The sequence below is a fragment of the Solenopsis invicta genome, chromosome 3 (assembly GCF_016802725.1).
Source record: "Solenopsis invicta isolate M01_SB chromosome 3, UNIL_Sinv_3.0, whole genome shotgun sequence".
NCBI classification, from domain to species: Eukaryota; Metazoa; Arthropoda; class Insecta; order Hymenoptera; family Formicidae; genus Solenopsis; species Solenopsis invicta.
This window is the reverse complement of record NC_052666.1, coordinates 20349511-20368310: the sequence shown is the minus strand read 5'-3', so window position 1 is coordinate 20368310 and position 18800 is coordinate 20349511. Positions and strand designations below refer to the sequence as shown.

General features: G+C 35.1%; 3 protein-coding genes across 7 annotated transcripts; all 3 read left to right on the top strand.

The window, feature by feature from the left end:
- The first annotated feature begins 518 nt into the window (after positions 1 to 518).
- On the top strand, positions 519 to 9081 carry LOC105193149. Of its 2 annotated transcripts, none has more exons than XM_011157499.3 (4): positions 519 to 2411; positions 2817 to 3152; positions 4340 to 4472; positions 8246 to 9081. In XM_011157499.3, exons 2-4 carry the CDS (start codon positions 2954 to 2956, stop codon positions 8415 to 8417), a joined length of 504 nt encoding a protein of 167 aa, XP_011155801.1. In that variant the 5' UTR covers positions 519 to 2411; positions 2817 to 2953; the 3' UTR covers positions 8418 to 9081. The 2 variants fall into 2 exon arrangements, with proteins under 2 accessions (XP_011155801.1, XP_011155802.1); XM_011157500.3 differs by having other exon boundaries at positions 520 to 2382.
- Positions 9082 to 10982: 1901 nt separating this feature from the next.
- On the top strand, positions 10983 to 15490 carry LOC105193151. 4 transcript variants are annotated; one of them, XR_005574263.1, is made up of 5 exons: positions 10983 to 11415; positions 12059 to 12254; positions 12906 to 13107; positions 14329 to 14566; positions 15012 to 15086. XR_005574263.1 is itself a non-coding variant. In XM_039446489.1 (4 exons), the coding sequence occupies exons 2-4, from the start codon at positions 12071 to 12073 to the stop codon at positions 14411 to 14413; spliced, it is 471 nt and encodes a 156-aa protein (XP_039302423.1). In that variant the 5' UTR covers positions 10983 to 11415; positions 12059 to 12070; the 3' UTR covers positions 14414 to 15005. The 4 variants fall into 4 exon arrangements, 3 of the variants coding, with proteins under 3 accessions (XP_039302423.1, XP_011155803.1, XP_039302422.1); XM_039446489.1 differs by lacking the exon at positions 15012 to 15086 and having other exon boundaries at positions 14329 to 15005; XM_011157501.3 differs by lacking the exon at positions 14329 to 14566 and having other exon boundaries at positions 11002 to 11415; positions 15012 to 15490.
- Positions 15491 to 15595: 105 nt separating this feature from the next.
- On the top strand, positions 15596 to 18539 carry LOC105193168. The gene is made up of 6 exons (XM_039446486.1): positions 15596 to 16349; positions 16469 to 16634; positions 16716 to 16975; positions 17126 to 17349; positions 17415 to 17731; positions 17882 to 18539. Exons 1-6 carry the CDS (start codon positions 16183 to 16185, stop codon positions 17969 to 17971), a joined length of 1224 nt encoding a protein of 407 aa, XP_039302420.1. The 5' UTR covers positions 15596 to 16182; the 3' UTR covers positions 17972 to 18539.
- The last annotated feature ends 261 nt before the right edge of the window (positions 18540 to 18800 follow it).

Here is an 18800-nt window from a genome sequence, read left to right as displayed (position 1 = left end):
TCCTCTCCATACTGCTAAGCCTGTTCGACTCGCGAACTAAGCGCTTCCATCTCTCTGTCGTGGTCCTTTAGAGCGAGATAGAAAGTAAACAAAAAAAGATAGATATGTACATTAGAGATATTAGTCTGGCCCGCGTTGTATGATCAAAATTTGAAATTTAGAGAACCCTTCGGAGAAACTAGTTCAACTAGTTTGTGACCTAATTGTATAAATGTCACTATCATTTTGAATTTTGGATTCTTTATATTTTCTAATTGTTAATATATCTAAAAAATCTATTAATTTTAATTTTAGTTTTTCTTCCTATTTTTCAATTTTATTATTATATTTTTAAGAGATGAAAGAGAAACTAAGCAAGAGATTTCATTTTTATTCCGCATATATTATTATATCTTGTACGATATAGATTACTTTCTAGATAGTTTATATATCCATATAGTCTATATATTTAAATTTAAAAATCAACATTATCAAATCAACTTATATATAATTTCTATTGTTATAATATAATATTGTTATAATAATATATTTTAGCATTTAAAAAATTTATTTAAAAGCATTCAGAATAAAGGAAACTGAGTTAGAAAAGCAAGCTTAAATTATCTTGTCTATTCGTGCTAAACTACTATCAGGTTTACCAGGTCGTACACTTTCATTTGGGGACGAAAGTATTTAATTAGCATAAGCATGTTAAAATCAACACGCAACTGGAAAGCTTGCTACATATGCCAATCTTTCGATTTAACAATCCGCTGTACCTATTACTTATCCACTGACGTTATCATCATTCTGCTCCGATTGCCACGGTTCAATTGAGTTTCCTTATTTTCACACAGTATCTCGAAACGAATAGCATACATCACGTTTATACACAGAATTCAATGCAGGGAAAATGATTTTTTTCTTGCTTGAAAAATTAATGAAAATGTAACTTTCACCAATTAAAATAAATGTATATACCTTGTTTTTATTTGTCCACTCTGGATTCATTTCCTATTAAAATAGTACCTACTATATATGTATATATAATAAATTTTTTTCTCTTTGAAAGTCCGATGAATAGTTTTAACTCGATTCTTTGGTAACAGATATATTGTTTCACTTACACCACACAAGAAATGCTTTTTTTTTCATGCTTATCGTAATTATTGCGACTTTAAAAAGAAGTATGTTACGATAGGTACTTCCAGCAGAATATAATTAGTACTAAACTAGCACGTTTTCTCATGCTACCCGCCTCGTTCGAGCCGCAGAACTGCAAGCCATCGAAACTCGTGGACTTGCGAGCGATCGGCCAACTTTCACTGACGACTCGTTAGGTTCGCCGCCGTGGTTTCGAGTCATTCACAGTCATTCCGCGACTTCGACGGACCGCGGTAGCGCTGCCCGTATTTCTCTCTACATTGGAGAAGGTAAACTGTCACTCCCAAGTGCGCGTTCAGTGATAGTTCGATAACAACACGTAGTGATACGTTTGCAAGTTCTATGTTTCGTGCAGGATGTTTTCCCAGTTTTTGCGGAATATTATTGCGAGCTCGTTTCGCACAAACGTCTTCTAGTGACAGTGATATTCGACGTCCAGCATTTCATCCAGATATTTTTCACGGTGAAACCTTCGATTGTGCGTAATGGAGAGACAGAGAAAATTTGTTGCAGCCACGTAACATATACAATCGTAGAACCAGCGCGTGATACTGAGCTACGATCCATGGATTTCGATTTACGCGTGATTTGATTTAGCGAGCGAGTTGGAACGCGCGTGTGATTTTCGACGTCGACATTCGGGAATTGATCGTCCGCTCGTCGGTTAATTGCCTTCCAAAATTTCGCGCACGTTGGTGTGCGATTTAACTGGCAAATCGTATCGTTTGCGAGATACGGGAATACCGCGCTACGCGCGCGAATTATAATTGGTGACGTCATCCGCAAATGCGAACCACTTCGGAAGTGAGTTTCAACGCCACTCCCGCTCGACGACTGTGTTACAGCTCGCTGAGAGAGGTCTCGCGTCGTTTGCGTCCTATTTCCCAAGACAAGGGAGCAGTAGAAGGAGAAATCCCGTTACAATTTCGCCAGTCGTTTCCGCGAAACTCCCATGCACTAGAAGTGCATTCGACGATACAAAAGAGTCGACGGGTTCGAAGCGGCTGCAGCTCTCAAGAAGGAGCTTTGTCACTTTGAATGAAAGTAAGACGGACATCGTAAGAGGATTTAGCTTTATTGCTGCAGTGAATCTTGAAAAAAGTGAAAATTAACGGAAAGTAAGAGTCTTTCTTCTCTTTCGAGAGAGAGGGAGAGAGAGAGAGAGAGAGAGAGAAAGAGAAAGGAAGAGAAACAGAAGGAGAGTTGTGACCGCCTGGCCGCCCGCGAGTCCAGGGACAGGTATTTGTTTGGACGATCACGCGTAACGCGTAAGCAATTATATACCTTTGAGAATTCAGGTTAAGGCGAACTTACCGCTCTCGGAGTCGCGATCGATTGTACGTTTACGTAATAATACCTGATCGTTGAAAGCAGCGAAGTCATCGCCGCGAATCGACGTTTGCACATTTACATCATTAGATACATAATTTCACAGCTGTGTGGATGTCAGTTCTCTAATGATACAAACAACGAATAAGCAATTGAAATAATCGGAAATAATCAACTGGATCTCAATATAATCATGTCACTTTCATTTTATACATTTTTATACATGCATATTTGTTTTTTAACGTAGAAAATTAAACGGAGTTAAATTTTTTATATCCGCGCATTTTATTCGAATTTGTTTCTTAATTAATCAAATCCGCTCAATATTTCGTACTTTTTTTCAGATGTAATTCTCTACCTCTGTGGATTTGTACTGTACCTCTGTTATTTTATCAGGCTTGTGCCTGATAAAATTGCCAGAGAGAATTGACAAGAAATTATCTCTAGTCCAACACCACACTAAAAAACAAAAAACACCGATATGGATACCAGTACAGTACGCTTGGTGATATTTTTGGGCATGTTTTTGATTTTCGCCGGCGATTATAGCACGTTAATCGCCTCGATCTTCGGTAACACGACGGAAAAAAATATAACTGATGCTATAAAAGAACCCGAACTCAAAGGGCCTCACGATAAGATACCTGTTGTTTCGAACAAAGGCGTCGATAAGAATAACGGTAAGAACGAGGATATCGTGTAATGTATACAAAACACGAAACTCTTTCATAAATGCGTTACGAAATTGAAGAGTAAAATTGAATAATACAATCTTCTTCCTACAATGTGAAATCGCGTTTGCTTCAGCAGCAATGATGTCCAATCTAAGTTGTAATTTTATAGTTTGTGTAAGATATCCTTGCGTATAAATTGCTTAGTATTTTCTATCTACAGCCGCGCCGTTGCACAAAAATATATTCGCATGCCAGATCTACACGCATATGTGTCGTCATACCCATTATTCATCGAGTTACGCTTGTTAGTTTCGCGTGGAGTTAATTACTACTATGTGAATTGACTAATTAGTCGTGCGCTCGTCCGTTTTAATTATTTGACAACATTATCGATATCCCCTCCAGTTAGAATGTTACGTCTCACGGCTTATCGAAATTTCGCTACAACCATAACCAGTTCTCGCTAGAGAAAATGTTATTGGAAAGTAGAGTACGGTAAAATAGATTTCAACGATTGAGTATGCGTAAAATGTATGCGCACCCGTAGCATGTTTCTAAATATATATTTATAGATTAATAATATAATTAGCAAGCGATATACGCTATACATACATTTTTAACGAGAATATTTATAATAATTATCGATATATATTTATGTTTTATGATTGCATTTTAGTACTCTTGTCGATAAATATCAAAATATAATTTCCGATCTGTATCAATTAATAAAATATTAATAAAATACTTTTTATACTAAAATAGAGAAAAAATATAAGTTTTAGATACATTAAAAAATACGATTTAATTATTTAAATATTTTGTAAGAGTAAATTTTAATATTACGTTGTCTCTCAATGCCGAAAAAGAAATATTTATAGCAAAATAAAATGTTAATAAATAATACTAATACGTTTGTGTTTGAATAAAATTTCTAAAGATCTGAAACGTAACAAGAATACTCTTTTGTTCCTGATAGTAAAAGTCTCCTTGTCATGTCCCAGATCTTTAGAAATTTTCGACTCGCGCTCTTAACTTGTCACTTACTTATCGTGCGATTAAACAAAGCCGGTCGTTGATACGAATGCGCGTGGTCATTCGAAATAATATCTGTGAACCATTAATCGTCCCATCACTCAGAATGATATTGCACGTACCACGACATAATTGACAATATGACTCCGATTTTTGTGCAGTTGCTCTACGTCGTGCAAAGATGATGGCGACGATCAAAACTGCTTGCTTGCCAAAGTTAATATGCGAACTCACCAAGTCCGTTCACCAAGACCAACTGAGTGAAATGGAGCGATCTCTATTGAATCTTATAAGGTACGCAACTATTTTACATCTATTTTTTTTCCACTTTGTATTACCAATAGGTGAGAGCTGCATATATTATATTAAATAATAAATAGTAAACTTGTTACTGAATAGCAAAGACATTTAATTTTTATCAAAGCCTTATAGGGGAATGGTCGTTCTGGAATGATCGATCGGTTAATGGTAGTTGGCATGCTGATCAATTTATTTGATGTAGCGAGATAAGAATCTACTTTCATTGAGGCTCTTGCACCCAGTATTCTTACTTTCACAACTTTCGATCGGCATTACAACTAAACGATTCAGAGTCCGTCGACCTTGAAAAGCAAACACTATCTGCAAAGATTGCAAAAAGATACGTAGATAACGGCAAGAGAAAAATTACGCGACGAACGTGATTTTCCTAAATGCAAACGGCTCTTATCGACACTGCAGCTCCTTATCGAAAAGAGCAAACCGACTACTGTTCGTTATCGGGCGAACAGTTTTGCAATTTTCACTCAGCGAAGCTGAAAGCTAATAATATCACGTGTACATCACAATTATACAGGACGTTTTGGCAAACGAAGGCGTAGGCTACCGCAGAAAACGGCCAATGAGAAATGCTTGCTCGCCCGGGAAAATTGGACGCTGGGACAATTGCATGCGGCGTGCGCGCCGCGCGTATTTCGCAATTTTCGTTTATGATCGGAGGTAAAATGAAGCTAAAATGAAGGTCTCGCCTCACGCACATACGCCGCGTTATGCGGATAACGCAAAGAATTATACCGCGAATTCGTACCGTTTTACGTTCTGATTAAAAGCAACGTTACGTTAAAACAGATTTTGTGGGAAAATCGGGAAATGAGGTAGCTAGTTCGTGCACGGAAACTTTTAAATTCCCATATTTGCACGGTGCGAAATGTATCGTCGCGGACCACGATGCCACAAAAGTTTCCACCATGAATGTATTAATTATACATTCGTGAGTGTCGATCCTGCCGCGTGAACAGGTTAGGTTAGGTATTCATTAAATTTAGAATATGAGTATGCCAAAAGCGTGGTATGAGGAAGCGTTTCTAGCAAATTAGCGCGCTGGCCTTGATTTGGCGACACGAATTAGATTCATTTAATAAAATAACAAAAAGTGCCTTTCCAGATGTATCATTTTATAGTTAAAAGTTTACGAAATTGTTTGTATATTATTTAGTATTTCATCATTATATATTGATCTGAATCGTCGTATTTAACGTCGGTCTTTCGAAATTTTAAAGAATCATCGTCCATGAATCGTGTCGTCGCGAATTAAAGATTGCGTAGCACGCATTTTGGAAAGTGACTGAAAGCTGCCGCGAAAGTACGCTGTCTCTTATGTAAGTCGCGTACGAAAACGCGCACCTCTTGCCGCACACCGCCACCGTAACTATCTGACGAGCACTTTCCTTTTCACGGGTTATCCAATCCATGGTACTTTCTCCGCGGTACGTGGCATTTCGCGTCTAGCACGTCCGGTCTTCTCGGAACTTTAACTTCCTGCAAACATTTCTTCGCGATCGGCAAATGACGCGAGTTGATAGAAAGCAATGCGTTACTTCCAACTTCGCTAATTAACTCACGACTCGTATAGCTAAAGGAACGCTCAATTATTTTGCTTGCGTTACGTTCTTGTTTTTGAACAAACGTAAATTTCTCGCATGAATATTTATTCATAAATAAAGTATGAAATTCCACATGAAATACTGCCTTGTTGCATCTTGAATGCTACAAGAAACAAACAAGTTAGTATACTCATTTCTATTACAATTTTGTTTCTCCAAGATAGTCTCATTAGCATCTTGTTAGTTTTTTCCATTTCTTATGCTAATAACTAGAAATTAAAACTTTTTCCGAATCTTATTATCATTTTTGTCTGACGATGTTTGTTTCATAGAACAATAATTTCTAAAAATCAATGATTAAAATGGTTATCGTAATAGGGCAATAAATAAAGTAAAAATTGAAGGAAAATTGTACAATACGTAGTACAAATCGATAGACGTTAGTAGTTTATTCTTAAAGCTACGATCTCAAATAAAAGTCTCATATTTATTACGGCCGTTTACTTCCGCTTGTGTGTTAAATGAAAACGATGTCGGCGAACAGTAAAATGAATCGACGCAGAAAAGCGAGTTCCATTAGAAAGTATAATGAACCAAAACGACGGCATTGTCCCGACGTATAGTGCATTTTTGTTTTCATTTAAATACACGACATTTCTTTACACCACATTGCACATTTGTTAAAAGTTACACGTGTAATTGCGATAAGATAAAAATTCCGCAGTCTTTATTAAACGCGAGGCAAAAGCGTCTATAAAATAGAAGTTACGCGAGAGAGAGGATTGTGAAAATACTGTGAAAAATATTAGCTCTTGCATTAAAACTTCCCGGAAAGTTTCCAAATATAACTTTAAGTATAATTAGAAGTAGTAGGTAGGGCAAATTGAGAACGCGTATTATCTTTCGCGCGTCTTTATCCTCTCGGCGCGAAAATGGGCATCCCCGAGTGAGAGAGAATCGCCCTAGGAACGATCCTTGTGCCGCCACGGTTAATGTCCCGGAAGGATCCGAGCTTTATATTTACTTTTATGCCTGCGTAAACGCTAGTCCATTCTGACGCATTCCGGGGCCCCGATTTTTATCGGCGCGGATCGCTCTGGGTTAAACCGATCAAGATGGAGAGGCTAAAAAGCCGTTTTGCGTTTATTCGTTATATCCTGGCGCCCCTTCGAAGCCGGGATGCGGAATCGTAAAGGGGGGAAGAGCTTTCTCTCTCTTTCCCGAAGGAGGAAGACGTCTTCCGCGGGAGTCATGCGTGACGAAACTGCTGCGCTTTTACTCTTCCGACAGGTCGAGCGATTTCTCGAAGAATTCAGCACGATATTCGCTTTTGACGGGATCCGGGCAATTTTTGAGGCAAAAGATCGACGTCGGAAATCGACGTCGATTTTACGTTCCCACGGAAATCCAAAGGAATAGATTTGCAAAGCAACGTGTGAGAATTCTCGTGAAAAAAAAACCCCGAAGAAAGCAACTTGTCTTGCCGCTCGTATTCCGCGGTAACAATTTATACTTCAATAACGCTTTCTACAAGCATTTCTAAATTATTCTTTCAACTGAGGAAAGAAAACGAGAGAAGTATTATACATGTCTAAAGTGGAACGGTATTGTGGAAGATTTCAAATTTACGATATTTTAAACGAGACGACAAAATTTTGTTTGTTCTCCTTCGACTTGCCTGGGAATGCAAATGTGAGTATATTGAAGAAGAGAAAGGATTCGAGAATATATCCTGGTTTTTGCTGGGTGTATAACCAGACTATGCACGAACACGTTTACCAGCGTCGATATCGAAAGTAAAAGGCGAGTTGCCTTGTGCTGGTTCTTATGCATCATGCCGGTAACCAGTTTAATATGGTCAACTGTTTCGACATTCAACTCGGTTTTGTAGCACTTTGCCAGCTTTGAAGGACGTCTTTACGATTACCACGACATCTGAAATATTCTTTTACTTTACACTGGTTTGTGTATATATATATACACACACACACACACACACACACACACACACACACACACACACACACCTATATATATATATATATATATATGAGAATTACTCTTGAACTTATTTACTTGATGTATACATATTATTGGTGTGTAAAACAACGATGAATGAATCGGTTATCATATTAAAGTGAAATTAATGAGTTGCGGATTGCGATAGTAAAATTACATTGATAAAAACTCTTTTATTACTTTCAGAGATACAAGTCTAAGCACCATGGCGGAAGTGCCATCGAGATATCACTTCGCGGCTCACATGGGTCAACTGATTTCTGGTATAGAAGGTCAGGGCTGTCATAACTTTTACCCGACGTGTCCGTTGCCGGGCATCAGCGTTCTGAACATGATGAAGAAGGTTCGTCTACGCTGATGAATCGCAACTGTCGGAATCGACGATTATTGAACCTGTGATACTGTGAATACTTTTATTTTATTCGCGCTCGACGAATTATCATTAACATCATAGGAATTCAATTCGTGCAATGATGAAACACGTTTCTGACGATGCAACATGCAAACGATGCGCAAGCTTTAGTGATAATTACTGACAATGTCCTGCGAACATTTGAAATCTTGTCTAAATCGTAAAATAAAAATTCTAGTTTGTATAACATAGATTGAAAACATAGATTGTTGAGATTATCAATTGTTGAGATTACCAATTATTGAAATTATTAAAAATATAAGATAATATTGATATATGATTTTTTTAATCTCAAAAAGTTATTCTGTTAGACTTTACAATCAATCAATATGTAATTATTTACTTTTTATGTTTAAATACTGATGTATGTATCCACATTCGTACTCAATATAACTATTTATTTATTTGTTATTAAATATTCATATCTCGTTTATATTTATTTACATTTGATAGAATTTATTTTCAGTATTTTGGAAATCTCTAATGTCAAAAATTCATTCGTACATACATCCATTTATTTTTATAAATCTATATTGTTAAAATTGTATTGTACTGTATATATTATCGCGTTTATTTTAAATAAAAAATATACTATATTATAACTTGCAAATACTGAATTTTCTTTTTCTAGTTATAAAATATATATTCCCATACTTTATATAATTTTATTATATTAATTTAATTGCACACATACAGATCTTATTTTAAATTTAAAAAATTTTATTTTTATATAAAGCGTATACAGAAGTGTTTCTTAATATGTAAACACAATTTCAAAAATAAATTCAAGACACAAAAAATTCATATATACTATTCAGTGATCATTCAGCGCCAATTCAGCTTAGTTATCGACAGATAATTTTAGTTATATTATAACAAGCGGAAAATATAAGAAACATATAATTCTTATTATTGAATTTTATTATTTTACAATTTTATTAACTAATTGTTCTCTTAATTATGCTATTTATTCAAAATATCATTTTTTGCTTGTAAAGTGCCACTGCTCTTCATACTATAAAACGTCTTCAATTAATTTGCCAAAGTTCAATAATATTTTGAATAAGTAAAAAATTAGAACAATAATATTCATTCAATAAAATAATAAAAAATAAAATAATAAAAATAAAATTGACTAATAAAAATTATAAATGTCTGATATTTTTTGTCTATTACAATATTAATAAAATTATCTAGATTTGATTTATGATCTGAATTGATTTACAGTGTATATAAATTTTGTGTTATTTTTGAAAAATTTATTTTTGAAATTATATCCACATGTTATGAAACATTCTAGATATAATTCCCTAATTTCATAACTTTTTGATATACTGCAAATATCGCGTTTTAATAAAAAAAGAAGGTAAAAGAAGTTACAACTAGAGAATACACTATTTTTATTTTTTGTTCTGAAATATTCCCCGGACATTGCCATAAGTTCACTATATGTTACATGCGATATCGAAATCGTGCATTTCCGTAGGAAGTCCCATGGTGACGCTTTGCCAAATTATCAGAATTCCCGATCTTCGCTCTATAGCCTATTCTTTTTCCTATTTTAATACAAGACTGCCGCCATTCCCGGGTATAATCCAGAACCCAGCGGGAAAACGCGCGAAAATTATTAGAATAATCGCCGACGTCTTTATCGACTTAAGCCCGATGCCAACTCGTCCCGAGTGGACGTTTCCCAACGAACCGTGCGATCGTAAACGAGATCGTGCCAAGAGTCTCGGTTAGCAGTTAGGACTGGCGATACGCGAGGACCGACGGGATGTAATACCGATGAAACCGCGCCACTAACCGTCCCCACCGCCCACCAAAACAGCCAGAGACACATTCGAAATCCTCACAAAAATTATCGCGTGATATCACCATCGGAGTTTATCGACATTTCTCGCGCCGATGCCAAGTCACGCGCGATTTCCAACTGCAATTTCTAGCTCCTCTTTCGTTACGCATAATATAGCCATAACTGAAGTCGAAGGACTTTACAGACTTTCCTAAAAATGGCACTAATAAATAAAATTAATTATTAGTTTGTTCTATTGACTCATCGATGCATACTTAGGTTGCTGCAATCGCTTCAAAAAGTTCCTTGAAATATTTGCCGCGCGCATTTACTGCATTTCGATTGCGTTTTGTAATACTGTATTATGTATTGCATACATAATTGATTCTATGAAATCTTAGCACTTGAAAGTAGGACAGTAGCACCGAAAAAGGAAAGCAAAACATTAAGAAGTAAAATAATGCATAATTTCGATTCAATAGGTTTCACGTATGGCATAATTAAAACTTTAAACCTCGATTCGAGATTCGAGATAAAAATACTTTTATCACATCTTATATATGTTGCATGTTGTAATATTCCCTAATTATAATTTGAGTAATTTCATTATAATTCGTATTTACGCAACGGAAAGAATTTTTACATACTTTACTCGAGAAAAATTTCTCAATTAAAATATCATAAAATTTTGAAAAAAAAAATGCATTACGCATTTAAATTGACAATAATCTTCCTAAAAGTCTTGTTTATAAAAGATTAATGATCTCTCATAACTTGGTTGAAATTTAAATATTGATTTACTAAATATCTAGTAAGTTGAGTCACCATATACTAATTTTGAAAGAGCATGTGCAACGTCCGACTCGACATGTTGACCTTGCAAGAAAGGACGTTGCGTAGAGGTTTGTTCTTAACGATTTCGCGTGAGGAAATCCTCAAAATTATGTACCAAATGTTGTAACATGAAACTGTCGGATCGAAGGCACCGTCGACGGGAAGGGGCAATCACTTTCTCTTCGTCGGCATAAGCGACGGTCTCGTGGTAATCCGAGGAACATTCTGCAACAAGTTTTTACCAAAGCAGCAACCAACCGCCGGTCCGTCGACTGTGCATTTTTGACCAAAGTGGAGCACCAAGGTCGCACACGGGTACGTTAATGCAGCTACGAAAGTGCGCGTTTATGCCAAAAAAACGGTGCATGTGATTCGTATGATTAAACGCGAAAACGTATCAATATTGGCACAATAAAAGTGCAGCGACATTAAACCTCTGTTATGGATTGCATAATAATGGTGCTTTGAAATAACAGCAACGATCGATTTATAAGCGAAGGCGCGTTTGGGTAATTTGGACTACGTGAAGTGCGTGACTAAGGTTTCGTAGATACGTACAGAGAATGTAAGTTTCATTGAAGAAAAAAGTGAAGTTTTCGATCAAATATTTTCATAATGCAAAGTGTAATTCAGAATGCGCTTTTTTTAAATTGTTATTATTATAACTTGTAAATTATTATAATTTGTAATTTTGTAATAATTATAGAATATAAATTTAAAGAAATGAAATAAGTTACAAACCACGTTGTAACGTTTTTGATTGCAACCGTAAAGATTTTTTTTTTTTAATGTATATTATAACGTAGTTTTTCTTTCGTGTGAAATGGAGAAAGCTGTGCGCGTGACAGAAGGAAGAGTACACACGCACAGTAGCGGAAGCTAATCTCGACGACCGTGTTAGTCGAGTCGACTTGGCTTAGTTTCACAACACTTTTACAATAATTAACGAATGCCTTAGATCCACTACATAATGCAGTTGTCACGGACGTTCTTGCTTTTTGGTTGCTGCTTTCTGACATCGACACTTGTGACAGTGACCGGGCAACACGAGCCAATCTTCGATCTTCCGGTGCAGTTAATCGGTTTTCCGGTGATTATAGCAGCCGTAAGAATCACCAACTTCCTCAAGAAGCTCGCTTATGCTTTGAATCCAGGTAATACGCACAAAAATATATTTTATAATAATGCAATTCTTCACACGTATATTATATAACGGATAATCTTTGTATATATTTAATATAATAAGTACTATATAAACGTAAATAGATGAAATTGGCGATAGAGGAAATATTGTAAGAATTATCAGAAAATTCCTGTCAGTTTTATAATTCGTCAAGCGTGAAAAGCAAGTATTGTCATAAGTTATATGCCTTTTTTGCGGTTAGCTCACAGGATACGCGAGTCGAATCGGCGAAGAGCGAAAGCGAAAGTATTCCACTTGTTGCAACTTCTCTCTCTTCGATCACGAAGGCATGTAATGAGCATGACTCGGTAATTGACTGAGGTTACTTACCGTTAAATGCATACGTCTGGCAAGATATCGGAACAAAATAAAGCAGTTATGGCAAAATTTAAAACGTTTCTAACTATTAAGATAAATTAATTAAAGCAACAAATTAAGATTCATCGTATTTAAAAAATTACATGTTACTTATTATACATGAGGAGGAAAGTTTTGCAAAAATATCTAACATTACAGACAAGCAGTTATCAAAATTTCAATAAATTAAATTCTTAAATTTTAATAAACTAAATGGTAAAATTATTTCGTAAATCTTTCAAAAGTATTCTCTTTGAATTCTTAGATACTTATGTCAGTCGAGTGAAGCGAGCACATCCTTTGATATATGACGAGGAGATCTTAGATGTCGGCCAAGTCGAAAAGAAGCTAGTAGCTGAGCTTGGAAATAACGTTTGCATCTATGAAAGAACTTGTGTCAAGTATGCGAAACAAACTCTTGAAAGAAGAAGTTGGGAACGCGTTTTTAATTGGAACGAGATATTCAGGTACGATATAAATGACTGCAATATTTTAACCGCTATAATTTATCTGACAATTTCAACAAAAACATATAGATAATATATTTAAGGCTTGTATTTGATAAGAATTAAAGTAAAAATAATACTTGAAAAAAAAAGTTGAAGATTTATACGTTTAATATACTCGTATTTAGGACAAGAGGTTACACTATTGTTGCGAGTTTCTCATGATTACGTTATGCAATTATACTCTGAAGTTCACGGCTCGAAGACTCGAACGAAAACAAGTTTCATTATAAATGAACATTTCTCCTTAGTTAAGAAATACAATCAATAGGGAGGTTTTTTTAATGGCTCATTAGAGCGACTTAATAAGATGCTCCACTTGTGCAGTGATATGCAACATTTCGTATGGTATCTTATTCACTTTTGCAAGACTACGGTATTATTAGCGACGAATATTACTTGAGATAAAAGCAGTAAATGATAGCTTTCTGTGAAATATAAAAAGATGACTTTTCTTTTTAAAATATGAAGTAATATGAAAAATAAAAACAGTCTCTTTAATAAATTTAATTTTTTTTAATAAAAATTTTGAAATTATTATTTAATGCAACATTAAACATTTCAATAAATAATTAAAATTTTTTTAATGTTAACATACGTTAATACGTTAAAAATGTCAACATGAATTTTTAAATCGTTTTGCGTTTTAGTAAGACATTAAAGTAAATACATTCCAACCAACTTTGTCAGAAAAAGGAAAAACAAATTCTTTCTAATTAGAAAAAATTAAATTCTCGACTATAGAGACACATGGCGCCTAATCGATCAATAGGCGGCGACCGAGACGTATCGTAACGCGACGATAATGTCAAAATACAATCTACAAATTTTTAAAAGGAAATGCTCCGAGATACTCTGTTAATCTCTGTCTTTCTATCGGTGAAGAAACATTATCTTCTCTTTTGCCCCCTCGCTTTTACGTATAGAAGATATATTATAATAGAAATCCTTGCTACTCCTCTATGTGCTCCGCGCACATGTTTCTCGCCTTCGCGAGGCTTACACTAAATTCACTTGTAAGTAACGCCGGGAGCAGACAACCTGTAATGGTACGATACTTCCACGGACTTTAATGCATCCTGATAACTGCGTCTCTCTCTCTCTCTCTCTCTCTCTCTCTCTCTCTCTCGTCGATCATCTCTTCCGATTATTCTCGTGACTCTCCGCTGCGTGTCCAAACAGGCTCCGTTTTACGATTGCTCTACTATCCGGACCAGTAGGTTTGAAGCTTATCTCGGACCTCCTAATGCCTCACGGTTCGAGATAGCGAGCACGTGTCGCCGTGCCTGTCAACGTACGATGCCTCTCTCTCCAGACACGCATTTCGTACCTTGGGTTTCCTCCTCGTCACCTGCGTCACGCAGGAGGGAATATTCAAGACGGGAGACTGAGAGATTAACAGGAGCACAGGGGATAGCAGGTAAATTGGAGATTGGGTACTGGCGGCACTATCGTCTAGACGGACTTAACCGACTATGAGGGACGAGGCCGTTCTTGGGACCGTCTTCTTCGACTAGGGGAAAGCGACGATAGAAGGATTGTAAGCGAAGTGGCGTCATTAGAAATTAGGAATCCATTTAGGCGAGACAACGATGTCACATAGATGACGATATCGACATTACTTGTTTTGTAGACGACACGATACGACGCAGTCGTGTGAACAAACACATATGCATACTTAAGCGCGGAAATATTGTGTTTCTTAACTTGTATTTCTTATATCTGTTTTTCTCTCTTATTTCTTTCTTCGCTTTTTCCTCTTTTATTCTCGTCTCTCTTCTAATACGCATTTGCATTCTCGTCTTTCCACTAATGCGCATGGTGCAACGAGATTACTAGTAATTTGCGTTATCATGATTTTACAGGGAATACAAGTCGTCGTCCAACCCGATGAAAGAGAATTACTTGCTGAGCGTCTTTATGGGCAACATTATTGGCAGTCCAAAGTTATGTCATTTATTGGCGAACAGAGGAAGAGCATGCGATAATGCCACCATGTCAAATTAGCTAAAAGTATATAACGCGAAGTAGTTGAACTTTTTTGTAAAATCATAAACATCTTGATGCCATAAACTTACTTATAATTACAAAATGAATAATCCATCCTTGTGTAAAATTTCGATGCACATGTTTGTATAATCATAATTTACATTGATTGTATAAAAGATGTGGTCTTCTTTTTATTATAAAATTATTATTTCTACTGTTATTTGACTGATTTAAATCAATCTACAATTTGTTTTTAACAAACGTACAAATTAAATGTATAAGAATTATTACAAGACACAAATGATTATGTAATTTAGCAAATGTACAATTTTAATACTTTATTTATAATTATAGATTCAAATACGTCTTTCTTTTACTTTACCTCACGTAATTTCTTCCTTTTTTTTTTTCAATTTGCTATATGTCCGTGACATAAATAACTTCCATTAATGTATGCGTCACGTGATGCACTGTTGCATGCACTTTGCTGTTATTATGCAAAAATAAATCGTTTGACATTTAAGGAACCATACATAAATCCAATCATTTTCGAAGAAACTCTTGCGAAAATCGTGCCATTTCGTGTTAAGTTCTTCGACCGAGCGTCCACTCATGCACATACACGTATGCAAAAAGGTATGGAGTGAGAGTTGCTTATGGTGACGCGTTACTACCCACGTATTTCCAACCGAACGGTTAATCGGACAATCGGTTTCGAAGAAAGTTTCAGTTGACGCGAAACCAAGAGAGGCAACGCAATCGTTTACATTAAATAAAAAAGTAATTGTTAAATAAATTTGTGTTATTATAAATAAACAATTTAAATAAAACCCCGTGATAGAATTACCTACAAATAAGTTTAAAGTGTTTCATAACGTATTAATTTGCAACGCATTATTAAGGCATTAAAGTTACAGTGTGCGAGTGAAAGTGATTTAATATTGCATATTTGAGAGTTAAAAACTCTTAAAGTTATCAAACTTTACATTTTTTAGCGAACAAAAAAAATTTGTATTTGTAAAAATATAGATAGTAATACTCAGCAAAATGAGTAATTTTGTTGGAAGTAAATTTATTTTCGTTTGGTGCCTCTTATATTTATGTTCTGAAGTTCACACTGAACACTCATCACAATATTTCCAAGAATCATCTGACAATACTCAATGCATTTTCAATATTCCTCAGAAGATTTACAATGTAACAGATTTATTACGGTAAGTAATAACACAATATTCTCTATCGGCAGATATTTAAATGGAAATATTATCATGTTTGTACAAGAATAATAACAAAAAGTCATCTAGTCATTATCTGTGTTCAATTAATCATACAGATGTATGGATGAACTCGCTGTCGATCTTCTCGCTCAAAACAGTGATCGATCATTAACTGTTAGACAGACAAGCCAAATGGACTCGTCAGTTTACAAAGAAAATTCTTACGGATTTCCTTATGGAAACATAATCTTAAATTTATTTAACAATGCCCAAATTCCATTGGTAAGTTTAACTTCTACGTTCTTAATATATTCCGGCAATATAAAATTTATTATTTCTTAACTTATTAAAAACATTTTACAGGAACAGCACAATTTTCCATTAGATTCTATTATCGGTAATTATCAGTTAAATACGCCGAACAATCCTTTGAATCAATTTGGTGGATTTGGAACAAATATTTTTAATGCTCTGTCGTCGATCTCACGTAACGATGATCTGAAGTGCGTGCCCAGAATACTTTGTGAGGTGGCGAGTGGAAAGCCACCGGGAGAATACAAGCGAGCATCAACAAAAAATAACGAGCAATATTTAGGAGAATTTGGAAGAAATATCTTCACTCAGTTCGTATCTTTTTATAACATACAAAATAGTTATAACATATTTTTATAAATTTATAAATACGTTATTATAATCGTTTTGTACATTATAAAATTTATAATGACGTATTCTAAATTGATAGCAAAATTATTATATTTCTTTTATACTGCTAGGTGGCTTGCCGGACTGACAGAAACATCTCCCATATTCAATTTTGCCCGAGCCGCCGTTTTGGGTTACAGCAGCAACGGAAATTCGGCCATGTGTTTTCGCGCGTTTCCGAGATGTCCGCGTAATCCCGACAAACTGGTACATTATCTGAACAATTATAATGGCGGATTCTTCCGGTTCTTTAGAGGGCACGGGAGTTATTCTCAAACACCTTACGTTTCGTCAGGTAAAGCATTTGTTACGGGCGATGTTCAAATTCAAACTTTTATAATCGCTCTCGCATCTCGACAGATAATTCGAAATTTCTCGGAGAAAGAAAAAGGAAAATTTCGCCGCTAGGCATCGCCGAAGCGGAGGCTGATCGTGCTGGAACGGACAAACTAAACTTCGACAGCTTTACCGACAGCCTTCTGACTGCTCGCCAAGGTTACAGAAAAATTTTCTTTCCGAAGGAAAATTCATTACAGAACTCGGGACGAATGGTTTTTCCGGATCACGAGGAATCAAATAATCGCCTACTGAAAAACAGAATTCCTAAATCCGTGTCGGATTTAGAAGAATCCGACGTGAATACATTTTTACAAGAATCTCCTCTGATTTTTCCTGAGGTAAAATTAAATCTCCTTGTAATTGAAAAAATAAACAAAAATAAAATAATAAAGGATAAAATAAAATTTAGTGAAAATAAAATAATAAACGATATAAGCATACTGTAATAATTTTTCTAATGAAGTCGCATTTCATGAAATATTTTTCAGGAATCGACGGATCAAGATGTCCATGTTTTGCGTTTTATTCCTGAACCTCTGGATTCGGTATCCCCTAGTGCATTTAAGTTTTCACGTTAATATTCACGTTAATATTCTCGATTAAATTTGTATGTAATATTAGCTACATAATATTAGGATTATTAAATTTTATTTATTAAATTAATTAAGATACTAACAGTGATTCAAAAAAAATTAAGCAAATTAACTTTATTGCTATTGTTTAACATATATACCGGCTGATCCACTAACAATTACGCATTTTTTTTTAATTTATATTTTACATTCTACTTCCCAAATGTTTTGCGATGAAATATGTAAATGTGAGAGAGAGAAAGAGAGAGAGAGAGAGACAAACAAGTCATTCAACCTTTTTTTACGCTGTATTCATCCTTTCAACATTACATAGTTATTCAATCCTTTCATCCATCACATTGACGATGTGCATAGCCAGCAAAATACCAGAAATTGTAGACTCAGCTAGAAACGCAATTTTGATTTCGATAGGCAAGCATCGACCATTCTACGTGACAAAGCATATTTTATCCTCGCAAATTCACAAAGGATTCTTTTTTCGTGCCGCCTCACCTTTTCTCACAATGGATGATTTTACATCCTTTTCAAAATATATTTTTCGAGAAATAAAATTAAAAAGTTAATATATTAATTAGATATAAAATTCATCGGATTATTATGACAATAAATTTTATTAAAATAAATTTTTATTATAATAAAAACTTTTAGTAATTTAATTTATGCAGTTCGTAATTATAATTTAAAAAAAACGTGTATTTTGCAGCATTTATACGAAATAATTTCTGTTGCAATAATTATGAGCAAAAAACACACTACACAGATAAATTCCAAAGTCATAAATTATTCTTAGTATTCACTCATGAAATGCCGTCTG